Source organism: Trachurus trachurus (genome assembly GCF_905171665.1).
Source record: "Trachurus trachurus genome assembly, chromosome: 8".
In the NCBI taxonomy this organism is placed as follows: domain Eukaryota; kingdom Metazoa; phylum Chordata; class Actinopteri; order Carangiformes; family Carangidae; genus Trachurus; species Trachurus trachurus.
In genome coordinates, this window is record NC_139905.1 from 32,599,813 (window position 1) to 32,626,226 (window position 26,414).

Here is a 26,414-nt window from a genome sequence, read left to right on the forward strand (position 1 = left end):
GAGCAGTTAAAAATTCATAGTAATAATAACTTAAAGGCATAGTTCACCCCAAATTCTAATTTCACTCATTATCTACTCACCCTCATGTCGACTATAAGGGCTGGGAGAATTTTCAGAGTCCTCTGTGCCTTCTCTGAGTTACAGCGGGGCTCCGTGCAGCAGTATTTGTCCATATAATGGTTGTGAATGGTGCTCACTTTTCTTCGTAACAAAAAGACACACCAAAAAACATCCAAATACCTCCATAGTGCTCGTCTGTAATGTCCCTCTTGTATTGAAGCCCCGACATGACTGAAAAAAATTAAATAAGTCTATATTTTAAGCTTGTTTGTAGTGGAAGCTCCCAGTGTCTCAATTCACTGCTCTTCCTGATTTGCACTGACTGGCAGAACAATTTCTCATGTTGGGGCTTCAATACAAGAGGGACATTAAAGACGAGCACTATGGAGGTATTTGGATGTTTTTTGGTGTGTCTTTTTGGACGAAGAAAAGTGAGGCCCATTCGCAACCGTCATATGGACATGCAGTGCTGCACGGAGCCCCGCTGTAACTCAGAGAAGCCACCGAGGACTCTGAAACTTCTCCCAGCCCTTAGTCAACATGAGGGGGAGTAGATAATGAGTGAAATTTGAATTTTGGATGAACTATCCCTTTAACTTAAAGGGGAGTTTCGGAAAGCAAAGTGTTTTCACACTACATTTCCCATGAGCCTCTGCACGCACTGTGAGATTCTTGGACTGGCGCAAGACAGACAAAAGCGAAAACATTTGGCAAGAATGTTTTCATTAGTCAAGAACGAAAGTCAGAGGTTCGAAGACGATCAGATACCGTCGTAGTTCTGACCATAAACGATGCCGACTAGCGCTCCGGCGGCGTTATTCCCATATTATATTCCCGGAAACCAGGAAATGCTGGGCGAGTCGACCACTAAATAATAATAACAAAATAACTATAAACACAAAACGATATATTTATTGAAAATAGAGCCATTAACAAGTGGTAATGTAGATTCATCCACATTAATATGAGACTCTTTTATAACCAAATACAAACTCCTGGAGGTCTCTTTAATCTTTAGGTTCCAGAAAGAGATGGAGGCAGGCTGTCCAGTGACATTGATTTTTGCAGTTCAATGACCAATGAGCTTGTTAGTGGATTTTATCATGTAGCCAGTAAACAAAGCGAAAGTTGGCTCATGTGTTGATGTAGTGGGTTTTAATCAAGGGTTTTGTAAAGGGGTCTAACGGTGCAATAGGGAACATATGAGATCGAACTCTTATTGTCCTCATGTGTTTCTTTCATTATAAAATGTTGAAAGATAATGAGAAAAATTTTAATTTCACAATTTCTCAAGCTCACAGTAATGTCTCCAGTTTGCTTCCTTATAGTTTATGTATTTGTGGTGTAAAAAAAACACATCTACCTTGGTGATGTGGAGAGACTGTAGCCGGACAGGTCTGCCAGCCTCTGTAGCTGTGACCGTCCACTTAGTCAGTTAGCAGCCACAGATTTAAAGCACTGCTGCAGTTTGTCTCTTTCAGTTTAGTCCAGATTCCTGAGGTCTGTGCAAAATACACTGATGAAAACGTCCATAAATCAGCCCGTCATCATGCATTAGCAGCATGTTGGTGCCTGTTTGTAATATTCCTAAACACTCCAGCAGTAATGCAGTGCATTACAGTCGGCCCTTATCGATTTGGTTTGTCTCAGCATCACTTCCTGTGTCAGTGCTTCCTGTCCCAGCTTCTTTCCCCTTTTGATCCATCTCTGTCTTTTTCTCTCTGATGGTCCTGCATCCATTTGGAAAGCTGCCCCCGTCTAATTCAATCACCCCACTTCCTGTTAACCTGTGTCTCAAGTCACATTTATAGCAGTGTGTTTGTGTGTTTATGTGAGTGTGTGTGTGTGTGAGCAGCTGAGCAAATATGGATCGGCAGCTCGGAACTAATCACTACTTCATCATCCTGTCCCGTGCACTTTGCCAACTGTTGTACACGCACAAACATGCTCTATCTCTTTCTACCTCCCTCTCTCTCTCACACACACACACACACACACACACACACACACACACACACACACACACACACACACACACACACACACACACACACACACACACACACACACACACACACACACACACACACACACACACACGTGACACTTGACTATAACAATACTGTATATTAAACAGGGAAGACCCATTGAATCTAGAGGCTTTGCTCAGTTTGGGGGCAGTGGAGGACTCTTTATTCTGCTGTAGCTACATTTACACTTACACAGCTGAATTTACAGTAACTGAGTAATATTAAATGTGGGGGTGGGGATCGTCAGAGGCCTGCATGTTGAAATATGGTTCACACTCTTTTTCAACTGTAAATCATCAAAACCGTTAGAAAGCATTAGTCTATAGGCCTATAAACTGACGTCTTAGCTGATTGATCTATATATTTTCATTTTCTGCTGCAGTAGAACTTTGTCTCCATCAGTCACAGCTGAATAAATAACTCAGAGAGATTTAATCTCAGAAACAATACGATTCGAGCACTGTAGTGTCCATTAAGGAAATTAAAGTCTGCTAAATAATGTGGTCTAGTGGAGGACGCTGAATAAAATGTAATTATGTTAACTTATTTACTCTTTTCTCCAGCTCAGGCTCTTTCACTGCTGCTGCTGTTTTTTAGAGATAAATGTGCATCACTACACATAAATCTCTCCAGTTCCACCGGATTAAAACAGAGCCTCTGCTCTTTATTTACCCGTTGCCATGGTGAATTTCTGTATCGGAGCTGTTCAGAGTTGACTGAGCTAACTCACATCAGCTGTGCTGGACGTGAAAGTTTCTGGTTTTGAGTTTAGAGTCGGTTGAAGCAGCTCTCAGCAGTGTGAACCTTCAGAAGAGAGACACTGTGATCAGTGCTCTGCTTTCAAGACAAAAGTCTGAAGACACCAACACTTTACAATGACAGATGGCCATTGAACATGTCCCTTCAAAACCAGGGATGGTTGTGACATGTTTGACTCTTCTGTCTGTTTCTTGGAGCTCTTTTAATCCAGTGTGATCAAAATGTGATACAAGCTACATGCATCTGCTATTAAATGGCGTAGCTGTTATCTCTGAACAGAAAATGCATGGTTTAGTCTCAAACACAAGAAGTGAAAATTTCACCCCATAGTCCAGGTTAGCTGTAAAACACCCTGGGGTGAAATGAAACCTGATTATGACAGAAACTTTTTATTCTCAAGGCTCAATCAACACAGCACATTCTCCTGGTATTGGGTGGTGCTGGGAACAGATCCCCAGTCAAGTTCAATGTAAAAAATCACAACTTGCTCCCATACTCACACTCTGTTTAATGGGTCAACTATTCGTTTTATTGACCTTCATCAGGACCAACCAATAAAAAACTTTTTATTCAACATTTAAAGGAGACATATTCTGCCCCCTTTCCACAAATTAAAATAGTTCCCAGGTGTCTTAAAGACATGTCTGTGACATGCTTTGGTCAAAATCCCCCAAGGATCAAACATCACAGCTCTTTTCATCCTCTCTAAACAGCCCTGTTCAGAACGGCTGGTTTCAGAGCCTGTCCCTTTAAATGCAAATGATCCACTGCTTGCCCCGCCCCTTCTACTGGTCCCAGGTAGAGTACTGTAAAAGAGAGTAACAACACACATTGGTCCAATGGAAGCGCCTCCTGATGGAGGAATATGGGTATTGCAAAAGCGTCCAAGAAGCATTGTTGGTGAATGAGCAAGTGTGGTATTTTCAATAATTTAAGGACATTAATAGATCACCCACGTTAATAGCATCATTGAGGATCCTTTACAGATAAACATTAACACATAGGATAGTAAAAACAAAAAAACAAAACAAAAAAAAAAACAGTTTTCTACATTGAATGTTTCAATCTACATTTTATAATAAACAAATTCTAAGTGTAATTTGATATGACCAAGACACCTAAAAACAAAAACACGGCCATTTTCATCAATTTACAAGCAAGTGGGCAACACACATACATTAGAGTGACTGAGTTTTCTGGGCGCTTTTGCAATACCCGTATCCTGCCACTCGGGGCGCATGAGGCTTACCACGGGACTCAATGGAATTGTCGTTACTCTCTTATTCCAGTGCTCTAGTCCCAGGTAGGGGTGGTATTATGCAAATTTGAATCCTAGTTACATCACTGGAAGACAATGGAGGGAACAGCTCGTAAAACCACATGGATTTCAACCTAGGGAGCCTGAACATTACAGATTTGTTTGTCCATTCTCACATTAAACATAAATATATGTTAAAGAGCCTTCAAAAAGTGATATGTCCCCTTTAAATCACTTGTGTGTGTGTGTCTTATGTTAGTTACTGTCAGCCATAGTCTGATCTTAACCTGAACCCTAACCCTTTCGTCATTCTCTTTGAGACCTAGGCATACTGAAATTCAAAGAAAACAAATAAATAGAATTACATTTTTTGTCGGAGTGGATGAACATTTTCATTGTTGTTACAACTAACCCAGACTGAGCATGTAGGCTACAGAGTGAATCAGGTGATTCATAACTTGTTCCTGGCTGGAGAAAGTGGAAGCGTTACAACTGTTCAACTCCCCTTGTTTGAAGAGGTTACACTGAAGTCAAAAGCAAAGAACTTTAGGAATGATAAAGTGAACACCAGTTGTTGCTCAGTGTGATTGGATCTTATCAGTCTCAACTGGGGAATACAACACTGACCTTGTTACTGACCTTGTTGCTCGCAGCTGTTTCAATTCTCCTTTGATGCTACACCTGTCTTTGCTGTCCCTTGGTTGTTGTACTTCTGGCAACCAATCAAATGCAGAGTAGACAGACTACTTCCTGTTTACCCCATGTCCAGTAATTGTGAAGTAAAAGGGCCGTCCTTTTAAAATGAAAGTATATTATTGTGAACGTAGCACACTTTCATGATCAGTCAGTCATTAGTGTGAGGACAGAAACAGAAACAGCCATCTCATGTCCAAATATTACAAATCATGTCTTACTCGGTGTGAAACTCTGATGAATGAATGATCAGTTTATGACTTTCAATATCTGGTGTTTGGACAACTGTGTCCTCATACGACCGTAGGCTACACTCTACATAGACACAAAGTGAGGACAGGAAGGGAGAGACAAAGGTGGAGGAAAGACATCAAAGGAGAGGAGAGACATGTTGGGGAGGCAGGATGTGAAGAGGGAGGAGAGGAGAGAAGGCAGATATGGAGGAAGAAGAAGACAAGGGAGGGAACAGGAGTAATTGATCAGATAATAGAATAAAAAAGATGGGCTGGTCAGTTGCCTTCATCTGAGGGCCAGTTTGTATCACACACACAGACACACACACACACACACACGCACATATACACACACTCCCTCTCTCTCCATCCTGTTTTTTTCTTGCTCTCTCATCCTCCCTCTGCAGAAACAGATGTGCCAGTATCACGAGTGTGTGAGGGAGCGCACAGAAGTGTTTGTGCTCTTTGTAATTGTGTGTGTGTGTGTGTTTGGAGAGCCAGTAAGGGTATGATGTGTATATTTATAGTAAATGAATTCAGCTGGCTGCACCTCTGACTTCCTGTGGCACACACTGAACAATGCCCATCTGTGTGTACGTGTGTGTGTGTGTGTGTGTTGGCTTGCTTCTATGTTTATGATGCTGTTGTGTTTTGCATGCCCCACACTGCATGCACGTGTGGTTCCCACTCTTGTGTTTCTGTGTCGTGATGCGTCCGTCGTGTGACGTCGTCTGGTTCTGACAGTGTACAATTATTGACTGTCACTTTCCCATAATGCAGCTGTCAATCAATGAAATGGTCTGGGCTCAGTGAAGTAGCAGAAGAGGGGAGAGGGTGCTTATCTCTCAAGTGGATTGGTCTAATCTAGTTCTGCTCTGTCGTCCATTCATTCTGTGAATGACTGTGAAATGTCTCTTAAACATAAAGCAGCGCTGGGCGTGCAGCAGCTACTTTCTCTACATGCACATGGAAAAAGTCCAAATCTTCAGAGAAACTGAAAGACGTCTACAAAACAATGTTATCCAGACTCATTTCTCTCTTTTTTGTTTACTACATTGACAGTAATATAACAGCCAAATGAATAAATGATACGTTGATCAATGTCTAATGGGTTTGCTTTCATTAGTGTATAACATGATGACTGTAAGCTAAATCAGGACAGGCTGCCTCCACACTAGATTCAAACAGTGACGCTTGTTTTTTGTTATTTAGTCGTGGATGATAAGACCCAGACAGAGTTGGTGTTGCTGTTTCCAAGAAGTCCAAGAGGCTTGAAAAAGTCAGGGCACGAGGAGTAAACATAGCAGTGATCCGTCCTCAAACTTAAAGTGATAGTTCACCCAAAATTCAAATTTCACTCATTATCTACTCACCCTCATGTCAACTAAGAGCTGTGAGAATTTTCAGAGTCCTTATAATATTATATATTATATATATATTATATAGTCCATATAATGGTTGTGAATGGAGCTCAGTTTTCTTCGTCCAAAAAGACACACCAAAAAACATCCAAATACCTCCATACTGCTCGTCTGTAATGTCCCTCTTGTATTGAAGCCCCGACATGAGAAATTGTTCCGAAAAAAATTAAATAAGTCTATATTTTAAGCTTGTTTGTAGCAGAAGCTCCCAGTGTCTCAGTTCACTGCTCTTCCTGTAACAATTTCTCATGTCGGGGCTTCAATACCAGAGGGACATTACAGACAAGCAGTATGGAGGTATTTGGATGTTTTTTGGTGTGTCTTTTTGGACGAAGAAAGTTGGTATCCATTGACAACCATTATATGGACAAATACTGCTGCGCGGACCCCCCCGTAACTCAAAGAAGGCACGGAGGACTCTGAAAATTCTCACAGCTCTTAGTCGACATGAGTGAAATTTGAATTTTGGGTGAACTATCCCTTTAAATGTCTGAAAGGAAGAAAAAAATGAAAGAAAAAAACACAGATTTTCAATCTCCAGCACTCTGTGGACACAGCACCTGCAGGGACAGGCAGCGTGTTGCAGTGTGATGGAGGCCATGTGGAGACTAGGAGACCAGCTCAGATTGTAACAAGACAAAAATATCCTCAATCCACAAACAGCTTACAGCCTCTCAAAAAAGTAATTTAGCATATGCTTATGTTTTATATTATGTGTGCCCTTGTCCTTCAAAAGGCCACTGTAGCTCAGATTGTTCCCCCTGTGCCTTGCTTTGAACACAAGAGTCTGCACCATGATTACAAGTCAATCCTGTGTGGATTTGTGGATGGGAGTACAGATGAGTTCAACTTCAGACATGACCTTTTATATTTCTTCTTAAGCATTTGGTACATGCAGTAAATATGCATTTAAGAGGTGACATGTATATAATTGTGTTAAGATAAAAAAAAAGAAGTAACCACCGCACACTGATAAGACTCACTCTACTGTGATTCACGTTGTAGCGCCATCAGGTCCGCCTCCGGTATGTGTTTATATGTCTATTGGTGACATCATTGTCCCATTTTTACATGCCGGAATTCAAATCATTGACATTACAAGATTTGCAGTACTAACCATTGCACTGTAGCGGTATACACAATTATTACATGCTAGAATTCAAGTCATGGACATTATAAGATTTCAAGTATTTGCCATTGCACAGTATACAGAATTGTACAAATGTATCTCATTGTAGCAATAAAGTTTAAAAAGAACATAATGTCTTCTAAGTAATATAATAACACACACAATAGATATATAATTGTGTGATTTTGTGTCTGAAACGTCTTAAATGTTTGACCATGATCTGAGCTACCTTATCACTGCTGTGCTGGATGTATAGTAGCACTGTGCATTACAGTGCTGCATTACAGACCAACAAATCATTTGGCTGTGAGAGTAAGTCCATGTTTTGGACACCTCATAGATAAGGACTTGTTTTTATCCAGCGTCTCAAATAATCCACCACAAAAAACTAAATTGGAATCAGTCACTTGTGTAATGAGCGCTGCTGTGTATCCCCGGCGTCTCAGTCAGTGTGTTTGTGTATTGTTTGCCTGTCTGTGAATATAATGGCTGTGCCTTCTGTTTTTATGTCTTAGCTCTCCCTTTTGCTTCGCTTTGATTTGCGCGGGACTCACCTCAGAATGAGACTCATGCTGTGGGAGAGACGTTAAAAAACACACAATTAGTGTGTTTTACTACCAGCATCCCACAAGAGAGAGAGGCAGCTCTATATTTACAGAGAGGAGACAGACCTGAAACCACAGTGCAGCAATCAAAGACCTGTGTCAATAATCTTACACTTGTCCGTGTTCCGCTCTCTTTAATATCTGATAAGTGGCTAGCCAATCATTTATTGTTTAATGAGCTGATAATTGAAAGAAATTTGTATTGTATATTGTAGTCAAGACCTGGCTCAAGAGCTCTGCTGCTGTGTAGAGGGTGAAGAAGAGGGACTGCAGCCATGTTCTCAACACACTTCACATGTAATGACATTGACCTGGGTTAATGTGCACAGTTTTAATCATCACCGCTCATCAGTACATTATATTCTTCACTATTTCTGCAGGAAAAGTTGATCTCATCAGCAGAGATCAGCAGGAACCAATAGCGAGCAGAGGTTTTCACAGATAGGCAAGCCCCGCCCACCCACAATCCATCTCAGCTGGTTACTACCCTAAAGAATATCTGCTCACTATCTGATGCCGAGGCTGATTGTGGTTTGCTGTGAGAGATGATAGTTTATTTGTATTCAGTTTTTCGTTATGGTCGCGTGACGATGCGGCCGCTCGCCTGCTAATAAATCAATAAGTAAATAAATAAATATAGCGGATCATCACAACGGCACAGTGTGTAGTGTCAACACAGCAGCGACATGCAGTCATCCACCCTCACTGTCCTGCTCTTGGGACATCCACGGCTGCTTTTTTGTCCCAGTCCCTCCCTGGTTTCATCTGTGTTAATTCAGTCAGGCTGAGTTTCCATTACGCATGCCGACAGCCTTTGATCTGTCATCAGTGTGACGGGACAATCGATATAGATATACGTGTATGTGCTGATTCAGATAGTTACAATAAATAGGGGTTTTTGTGATGATTTCCTATTGCATTTAATGTGCACGGTGCTGCGCCGGAGGAAATTACCACTGCGCCGCCGCACCGCGCTGCGCCACAAAATAAGAGCCCATTGTCTCTGACTTCTCATACATACTGCTGGTCCTACACACAGACTGACACCTTCATTATCAGAAGGAAAAGCTATTTATGTGATAAATATAAAGCTTGGATGGATAGTTTGTTACATGGTTAAATGCATATGTAAATTGAATAAATATGAATTAGATATAAACATTACAGTGGAGCAATTAAAGAGATTGTAATTGTGGGACTATTATTACCATCACAGTAATGAATGAGTTAACAGTGGTAATAAAGTGAGACTATTCTGCTGCACTGAGCTCAGCTGATCTGGGTACAGGTGTCAGCTGAATGTCTGAATGGAGGAGTCTCCATGAAGACTCATTTGTTCACTGAGACTGTGTGGAGGAAGCAGATGCTGTTTTAGACACTTCATCTGGAAATAAGGATGTCACACTCTCATTACGCTAATGTGTGTATCTGTGTGCGCGCGTGTTTCTGATTCCTTGTTTTTTGGATGTGTGTACAGCACACTTCTCCATGTGTAGGAAGACCTAGAGGATGCTAGTTGCCTAGCAACCACATCTATGCAACTCGGTGCTCCCTTGTTGTGCTCGTGTGTGTGTGTTAGTGTGTGTGTGTGTGTGTGTGTGTGTGTGTGTGTGAGGAGTGAAGGGAGCAGAGTTAAGCTGCAGGCTGAGCAGTTGCAGCAACATCATGAAATCAGTATTTTCCCAGAGTTCTGCTGCGGCAGGCAGCGGAATGCTGGAGTCGTTCAGTGTGTGGTGTAAACATTTGGACATACACTTCATGTGGGTGTGTGTGGGTGTGTGTGTGTGTGTGTTGACAGCAGGTAGTGTCACAGAATTAAAACTACCAGCAGATACAGCACATGAACTATTTAGATGAAGGTTTTACTCAGTCTCTTTCAAACTGGATCGATGGTTGATATTGCATTTAAATACTCTACAAACTCTAAATCTACATTTTGACATCACATTAAGTGGACTGAGATCATTAGCACAACTCAGTACATGTCACACTATCGCTGCTCCCCGTTTTTGCAGAAGCCAGACTTAATGATGAGGAAAGGTGTCAGAGAGTATTAGCAGAGTTTTCACTACATTGACCAGTCACTGTCTGTATGATGACAGAACTCACCAGAGAAGCACATTACACAGAGACCAGCTCTGTGGCTGAACTGATGAGAAAATGGTTCAGGCAGGAAAATTGTAAAATGTTAATAATAATAATAATAATATGAATATAGTTTCCTTATCTTATATATGTGCCACAGCAGAAAGTAGATCCAAAAATGTCCAGTCAGTGTTGTGTGACATGGATGTGTTTGTGTTGTATTAAGCACTAAATTGATATAAATGGTTAATTCATAACATTGTAACCTCAAGACTTGAGTTGTGGTGGATTTAGTTTCCTTTCGGCTTCTTCGCTGTGTTTTGCCAGTTTAATGCTTTTAATTTGAAACAACAGCTGTAGGAAATGTTGGGCTGGGTCGGCAGCATTATGTAAGAGAGTGATCATTAGCACTGAGGCTGATATCAGTGAGATGCATTTATGAAACAGTAACACTGGACTACACGCTGCATAGTTTCCTTGTTGAGTTTGAATCCAATCGTGAACCAGTGTGGAAAAAATGATGTCCAAGCATAGCAACAAAGAAGTGAACACAAATGGGCAGAATACAAGTTATTATGCAACATGTCTCATACTGCACTTACATCAGCTTAGAAAAGAGGAAACTATTAACACGATGTTAAAGATTCTAGGTCGTACCACCCGTCCCTTTATGCTGAGGGTGACCCGATTCCATCTGAGCTGTGGCCACTTGGATGAAAACAGCAACAGATGTGGAACCAGCACCAAAATTATCCCCCAATTCCCGCCACTCCGCCGCTCCCCGCTCGGATCGGCTCTCTGGCGGGACACAGAGTTCCAGCAGCGCTGCACACTTGATCTATCAGCCCACTTCTGACTCCCTGTAAATGTTTTATGAAAGTTGGCTGACATTTCATCTCCAAAAAATCTAGCGAGGAGCGTTTGACACGTTGTAAAGCGACATGTCGGCTCACCGGCTGAGGTTACACACAAAGGGAAATAAGAGGGTGTGAATATGTAAACATGTTGTCAAGTGGATGCTCAGTAATATGCACATTTTAATGTCTTCATATATCTTTAAATATAATGTGACAACCAAAGTGTGTGACTGTGCTGAGGTGTGTGTGTGTGTGTGTGGTGGCGGTAGCTGTGAGCAGATGGCATGTGTGTGCTACCTGCTCACGACGCTCTGACCAGGAACCAATGAGGAGGGAGGAAGCAGAGAGAGTCAATGAGGATCAAACAGCTCCTACAGTTACCATGCACACCATTTATTATTAATAGTAATTATTATAATAGTAATTATTTATACTAACGTCCGATTTGTGCTCATGTTCACAAATCACTGGAATGTGTGTGTATTTGGTTTGGATGTGAAGCTGTCTGTCACTGTTTGTGTATACATTCATGAAACAGCACACAGGGTGTGTGTGTGTGTGTGTGTGTGTGTGTGTGTGTGTGTGTGTGTGTGTGTGTGTGTACATCTGGCAGGCAGAGGATGATATTGGCAGAGGTCCCACTCTTACCCACTCTGTCCTTATATGATGTCTTGCTCAGAGCCTCTGTCCTTATTTGATGACACGGGGGCGGCCATCTCTTTTTATGATGTCAAAGAATAAAAGGGGGGGAGGGGTTCACCAAGTGCATGGAAAAACTAGGATTTAGTGCAGACACATCAGCACTCAGGCAAGAGGAGAGGAACATTTTGAATGTTGGATCAGTTCAATAGCTGTAGATCATGATGCTGAATGTGTTTTTTCTTTGCAGATTTGACAATGTAATAATCCGTATCTTCTCATCAGGCCTGCAGTGACCTTGGTTAGACAGTTATTGTGTGCTTGTTTAGCCGAGTAGGTGACACAGGCTACTTCACACAGAGATGCAAAATGACACTTCTTTCTGAATAATTCAATGTACGTAGTGAGGTGGAGCTCAGCGGGCTGGAGGAGGCTGCTGAACAACCTGCAATAACACATTCTGGGCTACAAACACAAAGCTGTCAAATCACCCTTTGGTAGGCCTGTCGCAATCATGACATTTTAGTTGAAGTTTATTTGCCATACAAATTGGGATGAATGATTTAATTAATGATCATTTAATGCCACTATTATAGAATAAGCCTAAACATAGTTTTACACTTTATGAAGAAGAAGATCCATTTTGGGCTTTAAACATTGGAACAAAAATGACATTTCTGTTTGTCTTCAGGCTTTGTAACTAAATCCATGATGCTAATGTCAATAGATGCTCATTGATAAACAGTTTGTGGTGCTAATTCTCCACTTATGTGCAATTAGACCATAGCAGAAGAAGCTGCTTGAAAGAGGACCATTGAAACTGCAAACTCAAATTGACAAGGAACTAGTGATGGAAATAGACATTTCTGTTAGTTTCATCCAGCTGTTTTCATACAGATGAATGGAAACGATTTTAACAATTGTGCAAAGTTATTGTGATCAGCTCAAATAATTGCGATCAGGCAATTCTTTAATAAATGTGACGGGCCTACCCTTTGGTGACCTTGTCAATCATCTACTGCATCTTTTGCAGAGACGGTGAGAGTTGAGTATATACTGTACTTACACCAGTGTGGTTTCCAGCAGTATCTTTGCTCTTTAGCTGCTGAAAGCTTCACTATGCTACAGTAGCAGCTAGCTAATGATGTTGGTCTCAGTTGTTTGGTTTCAGAGCAGCCTCCTGCTGAGAGTTTAGACCTCAATTACATCCATGAAGTCAACTGCTTAACTCATTACCATCCATCAATGACTCCGGACAGCAATCAAACATTATAATGAGCTTACATGGAATGTGTGTTTGGGTGGGGGGCAGTTGGATTATTAGTGTAAACAACGTGTATATGTAAAACCAGATGACATAGGCTATATGTGATCATTCAGGCTTTCATCACACTGACTGACCCCTTTCCAAAAGACATTAGAATAGTCAACAGTAAAAACTTACTGCTTTGACATGTGTCTATTTCATTTCATTATCATTCCTCTGATATGTTCTCCCTGCAGCTACTGTGGCCGCCCTCGTCTCCACAGCCACTGCAGCTAAGGCTCATGGGTTTTGTAATAAGAGCTGCCAGCCTTATAAAACTGATGAACAAAACATGACTTCTAAGAGACAAAATGAAATAATTAATGGCCTTAAAATAAACCTGTGGTAGTGTTAAATGCATTGGAGCACCTGTGTCTTTCTATGGTAAAATGATACTGTAAATTACTGAGAGACATCTTTGACACGGATACTGTACATGGGATCAATAGAATTACAAAGGTCAATAGCCTACACGAAGGGGGGAAATCACCTTTTGCCAGTTTTTGTCTACTCCAAAGTCTTTTCATAGAGACATTTCCTGGGTTTATAACAGTTGGGAAAACGTAAACTGACATGAGAGTATAGTTTTACAGCATTCCTGATTCGACTCTGCTGGGTAATGTTCACGAGAGGAGTCTACCTTAATAATGCAGGATGAATGCATGAAGACAGACCCCACTACAACCGGTGCCAGGGCAATTTCACTGCCACAATCGAGGAACAGAGAAGGAGGGAGAAAGGAAACACTATCATCTTCATGATCTGTGGACCTGGAGGGTGGGATGGCACCAGAAGAAACACCAAATGAAGAAAGGGGTGGGGGGGTGGGGGGGTGGGTAGAAGGGAAATAGTCAGAGGAGGGGAAATGGGGACAGATCGATCAGAGCCAAGTCTACAGGTCTACTTTCAGAGAGCGCTCCAGAGTCCAGCACACTATTTTCCACCCTCACTGCCAGGGAGAAAAAGAGAGGAAGAGAGGAAGGAATAAGAAGGGGGGGGGGGGGCAGGGAGGGCTTAATAAGCTACAAAGAAATCCTCTTTTCACGTCCTTTTTTTTTCCTTTTTGTAAATGTATTTCATAATAGAACAAAATAAATGCTGTTGTTGTCTTTATACTAGAATCCGTCTTCCCCAGGATGGATATTATATAACCGAGCAGCATATTAAGAAAAGCAGGGACATTGTTCCCTTCTCCTCTCCCAGGAGGATGAGATCAGCCCGTTTTTTGCCACGGGTATGAAAACACATAATCAGCAGACTGCGAATAATCCCCCTCCAAAAAAAACAAAACATGTAGTCTTTTCTTTTACCTTTCACTGCCTCTATCTCTTATTTGCCAAATGAACATACCTGACCTTTTTAAACATGCATGCTTGCTCATGCAGAGACACTACAATTAAAAACCCATCATGCCTTTCAGCTGTCCCTGACCTTTGACATTCACTGGGGCGTGTTAACAGCAGACGATCAATACCCCTTCAGGACTGACATGACAAGCACAGCAGATGAGTGGACACATACTGTAGACCGTGTTGTTAACTTATCTTTGAGGAAGTGGTTTGGTTTCCTACAGAGTCGAACACACACTAAAATGTCAGACTGCATTAAGGAAGATATCAGAAAATCACTTAGACATTAATAATATTGTGAATTTCTAAAAATCCAGCCATTGAGCCAACTTAAAGATATTTAACAGTAACTGTGTAGTGGATGACAATTTTCAAGCCGCAGAGGGATGTGTTAATTCGTGGGTTGAATCACCACCTTGATCCAGAGTGAAATATTTCAACAGCTGTTGGACTATGATATTAGGTGCAAATGGATCTGGATTTGTCATACTTTGCTTATTCCATAAGTCTTCATGTTCTTTTTTAAAATTAGTCAAATTAACGGATTTCCCGTTGGCCTCAGATGTAACTTGTGGTCTAATTAGCAATTGTTAGCATTCATTCACTCAACCTTTATTTAATCTCGAGAAGTCATTGAAGCATGCAGCCTCATTTGTAATCATGTTGAGAGTAGATTTTAACAGGAAAAACATAGCGTGGAGAATAGTTTATAAACTGAACAATGGGCACAAGTGCATTAAGCTTATAGTGCTGTAAAGTGTTCCAGGTGTGTGCAGCCCAAAAGCTAAGCTGTATTTTCAATGACTTTGAATGGAAGCCAATCATTAGAGCATGTTGAGTAAGTAGGCCCCCTGTTAAACCAGTGTAGGAAATATCAGATGGTGATATAGTAAACATATTGAAGCTATTTGTAACTTTTGTTATTGCTACATTAGCATTAACGGTTAAAAAAGTTCAGCATCAAACTTCATCATTTCATTCACTGTTTCTTTTCTTTTACTAAAGCTAGCATGCTAAACCAGCCAACCCTGGCTTGTCACTGTCCAATAGGCTATGTCTCTTTTTTTGTTAAGTGTGACAACGGCCGAAGCTCCTATCAAGCGACACTCGCCACCACCTGCTCCTGACAAGAAACAGGTTCAGCAGCTGAGAACAAATCGCCCCTTTGAACTTGCTCCATCAGCATGTACAGTAAGCGTTGTTAGCAGCTTGCTGAATTTAGCTCTGTGACACAGTATCGCAGAGCCACTAGACTCGTTAGCAACAAACAGCGGTCATAAGAATACAGAGTACAGAAAAGATGCAGCAAGGATGGATAAAGAAGAAACCAAAATGCTTTTGGGCTGCAAGGCTGTTCAATTTTCAGGGGAGGTGTAGTCTTCTGGGTGGTAACAGTGGTTTGCATAGTTGTAATGTTATATTAAGATTGTAAATTGTAAGAGCATGCTCTGGTAGATTTTCATTTATCTTCCAGTAGAGCCCTTATTTTTACACTTTGAATATTTTATGATATTCAAAACCACTTCATTTTGAACAAACCACATATGTTAACATATTTCTTCATAAACACTCTATCAGTTTCCCTTGGTTCCTGTGCTTTTGTATTTTACTCATTCTTGAAACTGCATTTACTGCTGAAACGGTCAGTTTCTTTGGCTTCTGAAACCCTCATGTTTATGTTGTAGTTTCACTTTTTCTTGCGTGCCAGGATCCTGAAGCACCAAAATCCAAACCCCCAAGGGCCGAACATTTTTAATAACATTTATTTTTGACTTCATAATGACAGATTTTTATTTCTTATTTTTTCAAAGATTGCGTGCCTCCGGCATTTCTAGAGAAGTTTTGCTTCTGTGTTGAAAGTTTTTTTCCCCTGATTTTCAAAAAAACTTTTAAATTGCTATGGTTTTATTTTTTATTTTTTGTCTTGAACTGTGTTTTATTATAGGGGAGAGCGGGGCACGTTGGGTCATTTTTGACACTAGGCTTTATTATTAAAAAAGTGTTTGTGTTTCATTCATTATTTTACATATATCTGTTAGCTACAAGACACCAAAAGTAAATTCCTAGCCCTTTCACATTTCAAACAGTTGTAGCATATTCAGTTTGGACTTGCAGTGCAGATGATGTCCTCTCTTCAGGCAGACCTCGGCTGGTCCAACAGGAAACACCTATGGGTGCTGTCAGATGTTTTGACAGTGACTCCAATTAACCTGCAGCCACTGCAGTGTGTGTGTAGTATAGTGTAGTGTAGTGTACAGAAGCTATGAATGAAGTCCACATGAGGGACAGAGGATCTGTGTCTTTTTTGAATACATGTTTGTGCATTAAAGCATGCATGTCATTTCTCTGTTTGGACGTGAACGTGTGTGTGTGTGTGTGTGTGTGTGTGTGTGTGTGTGTGTGTGTGTGTGTGTGTGTGTGTGTGTGTGTGTGTGTGTGTGTGTGTGTGTGTGTGTGTGTGTGTGTGTTTGTGTGTAGCTCTAACGAGGCTGCAGCTCTGTGGGTGTGGAGTGGGGTGGAGCTCTTTGAAGAAGTGTGTGTTCTCGGCTGGCTGTCCTCTCTATAACCATGGTTTCACTGTTTGTTATGACTGTCTGTGCTGTTGCTGTCCAATATATCTGAGCAAGACACACACACACACACGTGGCATGGACACACTGATGCAATAGCAAAAGCTCTGACATGAGGTATTCATCTCCGTGTTTGTATTATATAGCCTATCAGGTGTGTGTGTGTGTGTGTGTGTGTGTGTGTGTGTGTGTGTGTGTGTGTGTGTGTGTGTGTGTGTGTGTGTGTGTGTGTGTGTTTTCAGTCGATGGTCTCTAAATTGTCGAGCCTCATTAGTCTACTGAGAATGATCAATATGTTCACTTTGCTCTGTGCAGCCTGCACACAGGACTGTTTAAAGCTTCTTGTGCTGCTTTGAATTATAGGAATTTTTGCTTGTTAAACTACAGCATAGCGTGATATTGCATATCTAAACACTGTGGTCTGAAAATACCAGTTTTGATTGTATGTTTCTTATACCTGTGAGATACACTATAAGATACCGTGTCATGTGGAGAACTGGTAGGCTATTTGTGTCTTTTTTTAGCCTTGTAAACCCAAAAAATACAAAGAAAAGAAAATGAGGGATGCAGCCGGTTAGCATGGTAGGCTAACTAGCTTTTTACCTATGGTATCTAGGCTACTACTGTACCTAGAGAAATAAAACATTACATCCTAGACACACTTTCAAACAGTGATGCCTTGTATATATTTTGAGACGGATCAAATGATGGGAATGAAAACGTTTTGTCTGAGTCATATTTGATGGCTAGCACATTATTTAAATTCACGTTCATGAGCCCTTGGTAGTGGTTTGAAATGCAGTGTTTCCTTAAAAAAAATCCTAGAGGAAACACTGAAATGTGTCAGCTGGAAACAATAAAAAGCAGATTAATTAGCCAGGTAGCTACAGTTGATAAGATCTGATTGCAGCAGTCTCAGTTACCAGAGGTATGTGACTGTCAAATAGAAATGAGAAGCCTCCTAAATCGTGGCTCCAGTGACTATTGATTGCAAACCTGTCATGGTTATCATCATAACTGTGCTGTGTGAGGATGGAAAGCAGATATACTGTAGCAACAGGTGGCTCAGTATAAGGTGTATTGTCTAGGTCAGGGTCATTCCCTTTGAAATTATTTAAAAGGAAAATATTTGATATTATATAAGTGCAATCCATCAAACAGAAAGTGAAAGTATCCAACGTGGATTTTTCTTGTAATTTGTGAAAATCAGATGCAGCCGGTGGAAAGTTTGCTCACAAAGGTTGAAGATTGAAGGAGGGGATTACTCCAAAGGGTGTGTCAGTTTTCCGGCCACATAACAGGGCTGCACAGAGGCAGGGCTCACGTCTGATGGCCGGTCACCATGACGTTATGGGGTCAAAAGGTCACGGCTGGCGGCTGCTGGGCAGATGTGGCAGGCCATAAACTGTGTATGTGTGTGAAAATGTTTTGTTCTTTTTTGGGAAGAAGCCAGTCATTGTATGGTGATATCCTTGGTTTTTAAATGATCTCTTCTGTCCTCTCCTGCTGTTTCATGTTTGACTCTCTGGTCTTTTTGAGCCTCTCTTCCTCACCACACCTTAGCATTACTGTAATGCATGTCAGTCGATGCATATCAGGTTCTGTGGCATTACACTCCTCTTACAACAAGTGCACACACACAGATTGTCGGAAGCTCTTGGTCCATATGTGTGTGTGTGTGTTTTAGAGATAGAGTGTGTGAGTGAATCCCTGCATTTAGTGGCCAGAAATAGCCTGTTAGGAAATCAATGTTCCTCTGCCAGTGGCGCTGGGAGCTGTCTCCTCTACAATAGAGGGACTGTCCTGTTTCCTGCACCCTGGAGGGAGTGTGAGTGTGTGTGTGTGTGTATGTGTGTGTGTGTGGGGGGGGGGGGCAAGAGAAAGAGAGCAGAAAGAGAGTGCAGGCTCATCTATATCCCCAGCGATGCATCGTCAGCTAACAGAAGACATAAAAACAGAGGGCTGAAAATGAAAAATAATGTGGACGACAGCGGCAAAACGTTATTGTTGGTAGACTTAGTGCAGTCATACACTTTCATGTGTCAGGTCTCTTCAGTGTTCATACATGTCTGTGTAGATGCTTATAGGCATCATTGTTTAACTAGCATATCATGACTACAGGTCACTGACCCCTGCAGTGACTGTTCTCAGTTGTGACACTCCACTGGCCCAGGCCTACTGAGCCCTGATGGATAGAGTCTGTGAGTGAATCGATGACATCATCACTATGAGATGAAAAGACGGCCATTTACTATAAAGCAGAAGTAAGCGATCCGGTGGTTTTGTCTAACTTCCTGTCAGCAGATGGAGTTAGCAGTCCCCGCCCTCGTCCCTACGTCACCACATTCACGCGCATCCCTTGGCTGCACACACAGAGAGGACCGCCCCTTTATGCCGTTCTCTCTCCTCATTGGATAAAGGTTGTAGGATACGAGGAAAGTTTTCTCCTGGGCTTACAGCAGAGCAGAGTGACTGACAGACCCGTGTTTCAGACCAAACACTCTATAGAAGTGATTGCTGTCGGAAGATAGAACTATTTAAGACTCATATTAACACAAACATTACGCTTACTTCTGCTTTAAGGATCAGTGACAAATAAAAAATTGTTTAAAAAAAAAAGAAGAAAAGAAATGAATAAAAATTATTTAAAGACAGTTGTTAAAATGTACATACTGTATTGATGTTTTACATCATTTGAAATGACATTTGAACGTTTTTTTTAAAGGGACAATGAGGAGTTTTGGAAAAGCGAAGCGTTTTCACACTACATTTATGAGCCTCCGCGCACCGTGAAATTCTTTGACTTTGATTCTTTGATTAAAGTCAGAGGTTGGAAGACGATCACATACCGTCGTAGTTCCAACCATAAATGGTGATTCGGCGGCGTTATTCTCATGACTCGCCACAAAACCAAAAGTAAAGAAACGCTGGTTGGCTCGACCAGCATTTCCACCACCACTAATAATAACAAAATAACGATAGAGACAAAACCATATATTTATCTAAAATGGGCCCATTAACAAGTGTGGGTAGCGTAGATTCATCCACATTAACGTGAGACTTTTTTATAACCAAATAGAAACTCCTCGTTGTCCCTTTAACAAATGTAAGACTGAATGACCTGAAAATGTCAAATGGAATAACCACAAAAGAATAATAAATATTAAATATTTGTATCTACCTAAAGTGGTTTTAAATGTTTACTTTCTTCTGAAAACATAATTTAATGTTTTCAGAAGAAAGTAAACATTTAAAACCACCACCACGCAAAAAATCCAATTAAAGTCAAATCAATTTAGATTTGACTTTAATTGGATTTTTTGCTGTAATTCTATATTTGAATTCTAATGCCTTTTAGCAACACGCATCCTAAAAACACCGCTTTTCATCTAAATAATGTGTGACAAATATTTTTAAATTTGTCAAGAAACATAGTGTTGCATTATAAAAATGAATTACATTTATTCTACATTTGAGTCCAGATTAATTGTCCTGTATTATATAGTCAGGTTTTTATGAAAAAATACTGGTTACACCACTTGACATTGGGTTGCTTCTTGTCATTGACCCTCATGGGTATTATGACTGGTTGGTCTCAGCAGGTGTAAACATACACAGGTTGAAATCAAATAAAGAGTAATTCCTTTCACTTCTGCAGGAACTTCAGTTTTCTCATTATAGGCAGCTTAGTCATAACAAGCCATAAACCAGTCTTGTTATTTTGTATCACTGTCTAAACCATTAGTGATGTGATTTTGCTGTGATGCGTAGGAGGAATATGCAATAATGACATATTAACATTATTCAAGCCTTGCGCAAATGTACATTCTGCTTTGTTCCAGACTCTGTTGTGTGTTCACAACCTGCACAGCGTTAATGTAAATACATAATGCAAACGCCACCGTCTGCACTCGACTGTGACGTGTGTTTAAATTTATTCATGAGAGAAGCATTTAACAAACAGGTCAGTCACAAAATGCTTTTCAAGCTCAGCACCAACGTGATGTGCACTCACAACGACGTAACATGAGGCCGAAGTGATGCAATGGAGTCATGTGCAATACACCCATGTCAATAAATCATTTAGAGCATTTTATTTGACTCAGATATCGTTCAGTCACTTGTCCTGGAAGGAACTGTACACAGACAGAGAGCAGCTGGAATGTGTGGCTGATGTCTTTGTCTCTGTTTTGAATTTTGAGTTTCATTCATGTGAATTCTCTCCATGTCTAAACCTGCTCTGAGCAATGTAAATATTCAGAATGGCAGACACATTATCACCACAGGGGCCTGAACTCCAGGAAATGACATTGGTCCCTGCACACAGCAGGCCAGCAAATGTGACGACATGATGACTCATGATAAATGACAACTGAGTTTTCATTCAGGACAGAAGGAACAAGTGAAAAATGTTTGCTTGGCTTGTCAGGAGGACTAAATAGTGTGAAGCACATACCAAACATGAACATTAAAGACAGTGCTGCTGTTATTGCTGTATTGCGTCATAAAACGGCATCAATAAGCAGTTACTAAAGTTTCTAGTCTGCAAAAATCAATTCATGTTCCTCTTTAATCTGTGTTTCAGAGCTCCTCGGTTCTGCAAAGAAAGTGAATGTCAACTTCCAGGACACAGATGGGTGAGTTCCTCTCTTACATCTCCCTCATGCCACGTGCCATTCCTTTCCATTATCCTGTCTGGGTTTAAGGTCATCCACATCTCTCTGGTCCCATCTTTTCCTCACCCTCACTTTCTCTTTTCCCCCCGCTGTCCTCGCTCTCTCTCCCCCTCCCCCTCCCCCTCCTCCTCCTCCTCCTCCTCCTCCTCCTCCTCCTCCTCCTCCTCCTCCTCCCTCGCCTTTTCAACATCCTCCCGCTTTCATTTCCCCTCCCACCCTCCTCCTGCTCCCATTCATATAAAAGCTGTATTATAATGGTAGTTTTACTTCTGCCTCCATAGTATTAAAAGCTGAAGGATTAGCCCAGATACCATCAGCTAAAGTTCAAGCTTGTATGCTGAGTGTGTGTGTGTGTGTGTGTGTGTGTGTGTGTGTGTGTGTGTGTGTGTGTGTGTGTGTGTGTGTGTGTGTGTGTGTGTGTGTGTGTGTGTGTGTGTGTGAATTGTGAAACACAGCGGGGAACACTAATGGTATGATTTAATGATATTAGTTGTTACATACATGTCTCGCTGTGACCTCTTGCATCCCATTTGTCATTAAGCGCTGCGTGTGTGTGTCTGTGTGAGCAGTGGTTTGTGAGTCACTGTTTTAAACTGGTAAAACAATGATATTCTAAACGTCAGATGGAGAACGGGGGCCCACGCCCTTGTGATCTGTATGAGAGACAGTCAGCAGGTTTAAGGTTATGGACAGATTAACCTCCGAGGGGCCCCGGGTAGAAACTCATTGGTGGCCCCCTCAGTGACCCTCACTGTTCCTCACTGAGTGGTGTGATGATGTGAACACTGCAAAAACTCAAAATCTTACCAAGAATATTTGTCTTATTTCTAGTCAAAATGTCATTTCTAGTCAAAACAAATCTCATTCAACTTAAAATAAGACTTATCACATTAAAAAGTAGCTTGTTTTTAGACACTTTTTTTTTTTTTACTTTTTTCAAGCATATTTTCACTTGAAATAAGTAGAAAAATCTGACAGTGGAGCAAGTTTTTCTTTCTTATTACAAGCACAAAAAACTTGCTTTCACTGGCAGATTTTTCTACTTATTTCAATTGAAAATTAGTTTGAAACAAGTAAAAAATATCTAAAAACAAGTTAATTTTTAGGTGATGAGTCTTATTTTAAGTGGAAAGAGGTTAGTTTTGACTAAAATTGAGACATTTTGACAAGAAATAAGACAAATATTCTTGGAAAGACTTTGAGTTTTTGCAGTGAATATACAGCGGCCTCCGTCCCACTGGAGCGTTCCCGTCCATGTTTCCACTGCATTTGAAGAACGGTGCAAATCAGACTGATGATGACTTTAAAAATAAGAGCATGAAATCTGAAATACTGTTTCTACACAAACAATAATACAGAGTCACCACTAAGTCGTTTTGTATTTGCTCTGATGCTTGAGTTGGATTAAATGACTGGAGGTGAGAAAGAAGAGCAGACATGCAGAGGTGGAAGAGGCTGACATCTGAGTGTTTTATCATTATTGCTGTGCTTTAAATAACCACAACAAAGTGAGAAATAAATGATCACACTTCTTCACCTGCTCCCTGGTCCACACATTGTCTATCCTGATGGTGGTTCATTACTGTGTGAATCAGGGGGTATTATAGTTGTAGTTAATTGCGTCTGAGTTAAACCAACCAGTGGCGTTCAGCTCCACTGATTCTCTAAAGTCCCATAGCTCCTTTATGATCAGACTCTATAACCTTGGAGAAGAGACTTACTTTACAGCTTGATCTAATGTTCAGGATCTAAATTAAGTCTCTCTTGTCAAAACGTGTTTTTTTGCTCCTTTTTTTTTTTTTTTTTTTTTGCTCCAGTGGAGGTGTTGAGGCTGAGCAGGCTGCTCCTCCTGTAATAGTTAAGAGCTGCTTTGTCAACAATGTTTGCATTTCAGCACAATGCAGCTGATTTATGGTCCACAAATAATTTGTGGTGGTCCTGCATTTATTCTAATTACTCTGTGCAGCACACAGTGTTCTCTGTATTCTATGCCTTTATTTCATGGTGCTTATTAGAGGAGGGGCAATTCATCAGCTTGTTTTACAGACTATAGAGGAAATGTGACATAAACAAATGAAATACTTAAATGTGTCATTTAATGTTGATTTTGAAGACCATTTAAAGTAAATTGTAGGAGCAGTGAGTGAGAGGCCACACATGCAATACCAGCTTTGAGAATTCTTGTGCAGCCGTAATGCGGTGGGACATTGAGAGTTACATGTAGTGGATTACCTGTGATGTCTAGGGATGCTGTTGGAGCCCCTTCCAACCAATTTGAACTTTAAAGTTCGAGACGGGTTAATCCCCCACAAGGATACACAGTTCAGCAACTTGTGACTCTGCAGTCAAAGCTTGAGAGGAGACAAGCAAGACACATGATGTGGCACAGTGACTGTTCAAAAGGTCACACAGCATTACTGTAGCAACAAAAGCAGTTCAACAGAAAGTTCAGGTCAACTTAGTCTGTAAAACCCCCCCAAGTGACCCCTTTCCCTCAACAAAAAGTATTTGGCTCATACAGTATGATGTTAGCTAAGCAAGACAAGGCAAGGCAATTTTATTTGTATAGCCTGTTTTTACAAGCAGTTTGTCTCAAAGGGCTTTACATGGCATCATAACAACATCCTCTGTCCTTAGACCCTCACATCCACTGAGGAAAAACTCCATAGAAAACCCTTTTAACAGGGAAAAATCGGAGAAACCTCAGGGTGAGCAACAGAGGAGGGATCCCTCACCCAGGACGGACAGACGTGCAATAGATGTTGTTACAGACAAGAAAACAGTTTACAGTTTATGTCACAGAATGTGCGAAATATGGAAATGTTAGCAGGAGTTGATGAAGGCAGCCTCTGGTGAGGGAGGGGGGGGGGGGCGGGGGCAGGGAGAGCTGGCCAGCTTGATGGGAGGACTGGGTGGTAGACTGGTCCATGGGAAGGGAGCTGTGTAAATTTTTGGACCTCATGATAAGAAAATATATATAGCTCACTTTCCTCTACTGACAACTTTTATAAATCCACACACATGTTCACAACACGATGTGGGGGTGTTGACCACGTCCACTTAGGAGACAGCAAGTGTACCATTTCATATTATTGGCGCAGCTTGTCTAGCCATCTTATCTTTGGTAGCACCAATAATCCGGCGTGGGTCCAGGTTTATAATCCACAGCCGAGGGGGCGACGGGCAATACGACTTGACCGAAGAGTGCTGAGGAGGTGGATGTATACAGCCGCCATCTTGCCTATATGGTACCATTTTTGAAGGGATGCCATTGGCTGAGGCTGGAGTTGTGAAGGGCGGGTGAGTGATTTCCCTGGCTCATCGCCAAAATATCACTCTCTGACATCAGGGATGGGCAACTCATTCCCCAAAGGGCCGCTGAGGATGCAGGTTTTTGTTCCAACCAATCAGGAGCACACAGTTTGACCAATCAGCTGTCTGAAGCCTGAGGTCGGTTGATTGAAATGAGTCAGGTCTGGTGTGCTGCTGCTCTGTTGAGGAGCAAAAACCTCTTCAAACTCATCAAATACACAATCCAACAACTCCAAAACACTCTGGTGGACAAGTTGTGACCTGCACATTCACCACGCTATGAGATAATAACACAACGTTACCAGACAGAGTTGTTTTAGAGTGTTATGGGATGAGTTTGATGAGTTTGATGAGGGAAACCAAGAAATCCCATGAGCCTCCGTAGCGTAGCTCTGAGCAGCTCACGGCTCTGCTCCGCCGTTCTAAAAATAGCTTTCACCGACAATTAAAGGTAATGAACCTACTGCTATGACTATAGGGATTATGGCAATGGGCCAATTTGCCAAAATGTTGAACTATCCCTTTAAAGGATACATGAAAGATGCCATATTTATATATCAACATAAGAATAGTCCAACAGATCTCTAACCTGTGCCACTGCAGTTAAAAATCAAACTCCATTGTGCGCAATATACTGTACCAAGTGAGCTATCGAGGCCCACACTTCAACAGGTTGTAATGAGAGGTAATGTTGCCCTGATGTCTGCTCACACACAACTAAATACAAGGGCTGCAACTAACGATTATTTTCATTATCGATGAATCTGTCGATTATTTCAGTGATTAATCGTTTAGTTGTTTGGTCAATAAAATGTTAAAAATGTTGAAAAATGTCAATCAGTGTTTCCCAAACCACCAGATGACGTCCTCAAATGTCTTTTGTCCACAAACCAAAGACATACTCAGTTTATTGTCATAAAGTAACAAAGAAACCGGAAATATTCACATTTAAGAAGCTGGAATCAGAGAATTTTGACTTTTTTTTTCTTTACCCAAACCGATTTTTCAATTATCAAAATAGTTGACGATTAATTTAATCATCGATTATTGTTCGATTCATTGTTGCAGCCCTACAAAATACTGTAGTAAGCTGTGCAAAGCACCATCAGTTTAAGAACATGCTTAGCGGTCCTGTGAAAACAATGAAAACCAAACATATTCACAAACTGATATTCACATGTCCGGGCAGTTAAGGACATTTGGTCACCCCCAGCCGTCTTCAAAACACAGACGAGCTCTGAAGCTGTTCCTGGTGGCCATCTTCACTTTCTCCTGCAGTGTCTGTTCATCCATGATCCATGGATGTTGGCTGCACAACGAAACAGAAACGCAACTTCCTCCACCCACCGGTCTTGTCAGCTCCAGCCCTTGTGAGAATAAATTAAACTGAGCTAAAAGACTGCAAACTGTGCCGAATAAAGTGGTTTGTGTA

At 41.2% G+C, this 26,414-nt stretch overlaps 1 protein-coding gene across 1 annotated transcript in view; it reads left to right on the forward strand.

Annotated features, from left to right (window-relative positions):
• The window catches only part of caskin1 (CASK interacting protein 1), a 132,867-nt gene that overhangs the window by 48,661 nt on the left and 57,792 nt on the right, over positions 1-26,414 (forward strand). The window contains exon 2 of the mRNA XM_083977748.1: positions 21,580-21,631. Within this exon, the coding sequence (XP_083833874.1) occupies positions 21,580-21,631 (52 nt within the window). The remainder of the gene's footprint in view (positions 1-21,579; positions 21,632-26,414) is intronic.